This window comes from Anoplophora glabripennis, unplaced genomic scaffold (genome assembly GCF_000390285.2).
Source record: "Anoplophora glabripennis isolate ALB-LARVAE unplaced genomic scaffold, Agla_2.0 scaffold602, whole genome shotgun sequence".
In the NCBI taxonomy this organism is placed as follows: Eukaryota; Metazoa; Arthropoda; class Insecta; order Coleoptera; family Cerambycidae; genus Anoplophora; species Anoplophora glabripennis.
Genome location: NW_019417005.1, coordinates 136,532 through 142,841, shown reverse-complemented (window position 1 = coordinate 142,841; position 6,310 = coordinate 136,532). Strand labels below are relative to the sequence as shown.

Genomic DNA, 6,310 nt, shown 5'->3' with positions numbered 1-6,310 from the left:
AAGTTGCTGTAAAAATGTCAATTATAAACAAAAAGTGATAAAACTTTCGAAAACTATAGTTCAATATATATATATATTGAACTATAGTTTTCGAAAGTTTTATCACTTTTTGTTTATAATTGACATTTTTACAGCAACTTAAAAAAATTGGCGTTTTATACCGTTTTTTCAATCTCACGGCTTTGTTATTGCAAATTTCGTAACCGGACCACCGCCATTTTGTAGCTATTTTTATTACGAACAAAATCATGTCCTAAGCATTTTTTCGTACAAAGTCATCCCGCTCAGTTATTTGAAGAAAACTACTAAACAATTTTTTTTTCACGATTAAATTGTTAATAACTTTTTTCCTGATAAAATACTTTGTCAGCAAATTAGCCTGTTATTGTACTCATTATTTAAAGTGGACCTGTGTAGTTATTTCCGGGTTATCAAGGTTTGACACACGCCCAACCTCTACCAACTGGACTAATAGTGCTTTGAGCTGAATAAATGAAGTATAGATAGCTAATTTTTCGTCAATAATTTTATTGAAAATATTTAGGTTTATTATATGTATATCATTTTATGTTCATTTACGACATACTTAAATTTTTCATTAGCAAAAGATCTACCGATTACGGTTACTTTTTAATATCTTGTGTATGTAATTATGCCTTTTAAAAGTGGAAAGAAGACAATTTGAACTATACATATATGGATTCATTATTATTGACAAATAGTTAATAATTCAATATGTAGATAATTCGAATAAATTTTCATTAAATTTACGTAATTGTACTTAGTAGCCCTTAGGTACAATATTATAGTAAAGTGCGCAAATATTTAGTTTATTTTATGGAAAAAACGTTTATGAGATCTTTTCGATATTATTCAAGAAATAGTAATTTTTCTAAAACTGTCATCAAAAGTCAACATTTACGTTAAATATTCAGTCGACAAATTGAGTACTTTTTGTCAGCTAGCTACAAAATACTTTTATGTTCTAGAACGCCAAAGTCTTTTTCGTTCTAGAACATAAAATAAATGTCAAAATAATTTGTAATTTTTTCGAAACATATTTCTGAATTTATTAAGCAATACCTATACATTTTAAGTAATATAACATGTCAATACAAAACAGTAACTATTATGAACAGGACGATTACAATTTATTTTGCACTACATGTAAATTGAAAGTGCCGATATTGCAGTGATTTAAATTTATGCCAGATCCAGTGCTGTCAGTTATCGTAGCTTTTAGTTCTGGGTGTTCAATGAGGCTGCTGCTGTAATTGTTTAAATTTACTGCGCACGTTGTATTATTGTCAAGTTCCGTAGGCTCTACTGAAGATGGTAACAATTTATTTGTGATTGAAATTTTATTTTGTATAGAATCTTCTATATATGACGCCAGTACTGTACTAGAACGCCACCCTACATGTCATTTAATGATGGTACTATCGGCCTCTGCATCGACTAACAGAGTGGCGGAAGAACGTCTAAAGCAGTGGCCTGTATAAGTTTCCGAATGAGGCAAATTGAGATAAGTTGCTATTTCTTTTGGCACATTCCGTATTTCGTTGACGCCAACCACTTGGTTAACACATTTTTCCCTGACATACTTCACAAAAAATCTTCCACTTGTAGTAACCGCTGGACGTAAAGCACAGTATTCGCGGTATAGTCGAGGCAAGAGGCAATGAAGCACTAAAAAGGCCAAAAGTTCGGAATTTTTTGCACTAAGACGGATCGGAATGCGGTTTTTTGCATTCGCTTCCAAAATTTTTTTGTAAAAAATGTATCTACTTTGTATCTTATACAAACCGGAAATTGCATTGCTGCAGCCAAAAATGCATTAAAAAAATGCATTTTTTGAGACGGATTTTGGAAGATTTGGAAGAACTGTAAATTAGAGTCAGAACTGGCCCAAATCGGGTTCCCGAAGGTTTTCGAGGTCGCCGATCACGATTATGATGTTCAAATTGACCCACAGCCGACCTGGAGCTCAGGAACGCCGATGAACGTCATCTCCGTGGGACTCTCCCAAAATTCACGTGGGTAAGGAGAGAAACTCGGCGCCCGGGGGTTTTTGGGTCGCTGAATTCAAATATGGCATCGGCAAACACCTGGTGCACCGGAACCTGGACGTGGACGTCATCTCCGAGAGTTTTCCTGACAAGATTGCCAAAAAAATCATTGTGGGGGCGTTTTTTGGGGCGCTTGATCCAATTCACGTCGAAAACAACCCCCTGAACACCTGGTGCACTGGAACTGCTTGAGTTCTTCATTGCCTCTAATAGGTATACTTTCATTTGGCTGGACCTGAAATCACAAAGCATCTCGGAGCATAAGTTTTGGAATCGGCAATTTTTATAATAATAATTGAATCTCCTCTCAAAGCTCCACATACACAAATTATTAAAATGACTTGAAATGTTGTCCAAAATTAGTTAAATCGATCGATTTATATTAATTTGAATTACCTTTTTTAACAGAAACCTATTATCAGGTGATTCTTGTAAAAATCTCTCAACTTCCTCTAGACTTTTTCGGACAGTATCCAACTGATTTGCTTTTCAAATATGGTATTAGATTTGAAAATTTTCTGATATTTACATTTATTTGACATTCAGTGTACTTTTAACATGGAATATACCATAACGTCGAAGGTTTAATTTTATTAATTTTATGTTCGAAATTTGCCAGTAATACCGCTTCGGACATTTTCTTCAAACTACATGACTCTTTGAATTCGTTGTAGGCAATCTCGTACTGTCTAAGTTTTTTTTCTTTGATTTGATGAATACATTGTACCTAATTAAAATTGTATTTGTAACAAAAAAAATCCCCTATATGAAATAAGCTCTTTTAAATCTTGTACTTTTCAGGTGTGTGAAATCAAATGGATAATCAAATTCCTTACATATTCAGAAGCGTCGAAATGCTATAGTTCTTACTGATATTGTCTCCCAATATTTACACCAGTGGTTGATAATCAACATTTACAAATCCTTTTACTTATACTTATAAATTAGTCGCCCAAGTTTCGTTAATTCATACCAAACAGCTTTAGAGATAATTGTGTGGATATTATATCCTTGAAAATCGTCAACAACCTACGTCTCGAATATTGAACCATTTAGAAACTTTATTGCTTAAGATCTCCCTTTTTCAGCGCAATATACTTAAGGATCACACAATCACTGTATTTAAGTGACTTAAAACGTACTTAAAAAATGTTGACACTTCGTCCAATTGAAATATAATAACTATTAGTATCTACATATAACTCATAGCTTAGTTGTTTTACTTTCTAATATGAATTAAGTTTTCTTTCTTTTTCAGTCGATTTGCTCTCTACCACTGGCGATGTAACCCTTTCATGGACGTCTCCCATGTACCCTAAGCTGTACTCGAATGACACCAACATAAATCCTCTATCACAACCAATAACCGTACAGCAAGATGCCTGGTTGGGGTCCCTCGTCACAATCGGTGCGATGGTTGGACCGTTTCCCTTTAGCTTCCTTGCCGAGAAATATGGCAGGAAAATAAGCCTTCTGTGCATAGCCCTACCTCACACAATAGCCTACTTGACTATGGCCTTTGCCAGAAATATATACTGGTTCTACTTTGGAAGAGTTTTGGGAGGTCTCGCGATGGGTGGCGGATACACGCTAGTGCCGATGTACATCGCAGAAGTGTCGAGAGACAAGAACAGAGGGGCGATGTCGCAAACCCTCAACGTATTCACGTCGATTGGGAACTTTTTGCCTTACGCCATTGGTCCATTCTTGTCTGTTAGATGGTTTAACCTGATACTGGCCGCCATCCCAACTGTTTGCTTCTTGATATTCGTGTTTGTTGGACCTGAGACTCCTCACTACTTGGTCAGTGTTAACGAAATTGAAAAAGCAGAGAAGTCACTAATGCTACTCAGGTCTCGAGATAAGAAAGAAATTCAAATGGAGTTGGACTCTATTAGAAGTCATCTAAAGGAATACGAGGACGGCCATTTTACAGACATCCTCAGGAACAGAGGACTTCGAAAGGCCTTAATTATTTGTTTGGTCTTGATAATCGCACAAGAATTATGCGGCTTCTGTGCCATCACTTTTTATTTGCAGCCAATTTTTGAAACAGTAGGCGCGCGTATACCTCCTGACATATCAGCTTTGATAGTAGGAATGTCCATGTTCGGATCAAGTTTCTTTCCTTTGTTTCTCATCGATAGAGCCGGAAGGAGATTCCTGACTATTTGTTCCTGCTTTGGGATGTTTATATCGCTTTTAGTAATAGGCACATTTTTCTATCTGAAAGACTTTACCGATGTTAACGTTGCTCCATTTTTCTTCGTACTCATCCTCAGTCTGATTTTCTTCATATTTTCTTTCAATTTTGGTATTTGTTCTGTGCCTTGGACACTCACATCTGAGATGTTCCCAAACAATGTGAAGCAGATATCAGCTTCAGCTGTCACTTGTACCTGTTGGATAATTTCCTTCGTGGTGACCAAGTTCTTCAATGACATGAACAATATCATGGGTAGGGCTGGAACCTTCTGGTTTTTCGCTGCATCATGTTTATTCACTGCCATTTTCAGTATAATTTACCTTCCGGAAACTAAGGGAAAAAGTTTTAAAGAAATTCAAGACATGCTAAACGGGGTTAAAAGTATCGAGGAAGATATTATTGAAAAGGAAGAAATGTTACACAAATCAAATATCATTAAGATCTGAAAAATACCAACAATAAAAGCCACATTTTGTATTTATTATAATGTTGATTTAATCGTTTTAATATTTATACTTACATTATTATAGTTATATTGAATGTTTAAACAAAGTAAAATTGTTTAAAATTGTACATATTTATTTTATATGTAAAATTAATAAAAGTGACTGAATAAATATACAAATACTTAAAATATGTTTTCATTTAACTGTAATATCCAATAAGACGATTCAAAAATACTTTGAACTCATCTTACTAAATTTCTAGTTTGATATTTAAATAAAAAAATGTATGTATGTATGTATGTGTTACAGAAAATTAGGTCAGGTTGCTTGAGCAAAAGTACTGAGACTTATGCCATTTTTCATTTAGACACTTTTTTATTGTACAAAATTACAATTTCAAAAAAAAAAATATTCTCTTAATTTACTTAATCTGAATTGCAGAATTTAAACAATTTTATTTAACGTTTTTAAGCAAGCTCCATTCCAATATTAGCATACATGAAACAAATTAATTGATATTAAAATTATAAATGTATACCAAATGTCTATCAAAGGAGCAAGAACCTAAATTAGAAAGCACTAACAAAACCAAAGACTTACATTAAAATTTTGCAAGAGTGTAAAAAACAAAAGAATCTGATAAGAAATCATAAGCGTGCGGTGGAAAAAGTTGAGAGATCAATGGGTACTACGACTTTTCTTTTAAGGAATGATGTTCACCAAAATTACGCAAATAGTGTGTCCATATAAGATAAAAGTTTGTGCAAAATTTCAATCTTACAGATCGAGTTATTAACGAAGAAATTGTTTTTAGCTTTTTTCTAATTAATAGTTCGGTCTACTTTTTTGGAATACCATGTATATATACCGTTTAAGTAATGACTAATATAATTAAAGTATATTTTTTTAGTAAGTAGTAGGTAGTAGGTAGTCAAGAAGAAATTGAAAAAATAAAATCTGTAGCTACCACGCCGAAGGTTTTTATGATTTATGAGGTAATAAATTTTATACATAGTGTTCTAAAAATATAAGTTTTGCATATTTTTTCATAATTGAATAGAACACGTTTTAAGAATTGCAAAGGTACGAGATTTGAATTAATCTGCCATAACGATAAGGAAAATATGGCCATTAGAATACAGCATAAGGTTGGCTGCCATGTTGGTCAAAAACTTGGCATCCAAGCAACCGATCAATAGATGAGCGTCTTTCTAAAATATTACACTTATGACATGTTCTAAAGGCCCACACGTTATGCAGGGTGTTTCAGTTCGAGTGAGTCAAACTTTAACCACAAATAGAACTCAATAAATAATTCAGAATTGTCTTATAAAGCTAGGGTCTAAGTCTCACCGTTTCCACTGCACATGGCCGTATTGGTCGGTTGTTAAAATCATATTACTGAAAGGCATTTACAACTCTCTACTCTTTCTGTTTAATTGAGTACTTCTTTAGTTTGCCACACTGAAAAGAAAAAGAAAAATTACTCGAAGATTCTTTAATAAGTTGCATTAATTTCGAACAGAAAATTCGCAATTCACTAAAAATATTGTAACACATCACAAATTAACCTTTCGAAAATATTTTTA

The 6,310-nt window shown here is 33.6% G+C and overlaps 1 protein-coding gene across 1 annotated transcript in view; it reads left to right on the top strand.

Annotated features, from left to right (window-relative positions):
- Window positions 1-4,810, top strand: part of LOC108912490 (facilitated trehalose transporter Tret1-like) — a 16,467-nt gene extending 11,657 nt beyond the window's left edge. The window contains exon 2 of the mRNA XM_018717723.2: window positions 3,328-4,810. Within this exon, the coding sequence (XP_018573239.1) occupies window positions 3,328-4,721 (1,394 nt within the window). The 3' untranslated portion in view covers window positions 4,722-4,810. The remainder of the gene's footprint in view (window positions 1-3,327) is intronic.
- Window positions 4,811-6,310: the final 1,500 nt, after the last annotated feature.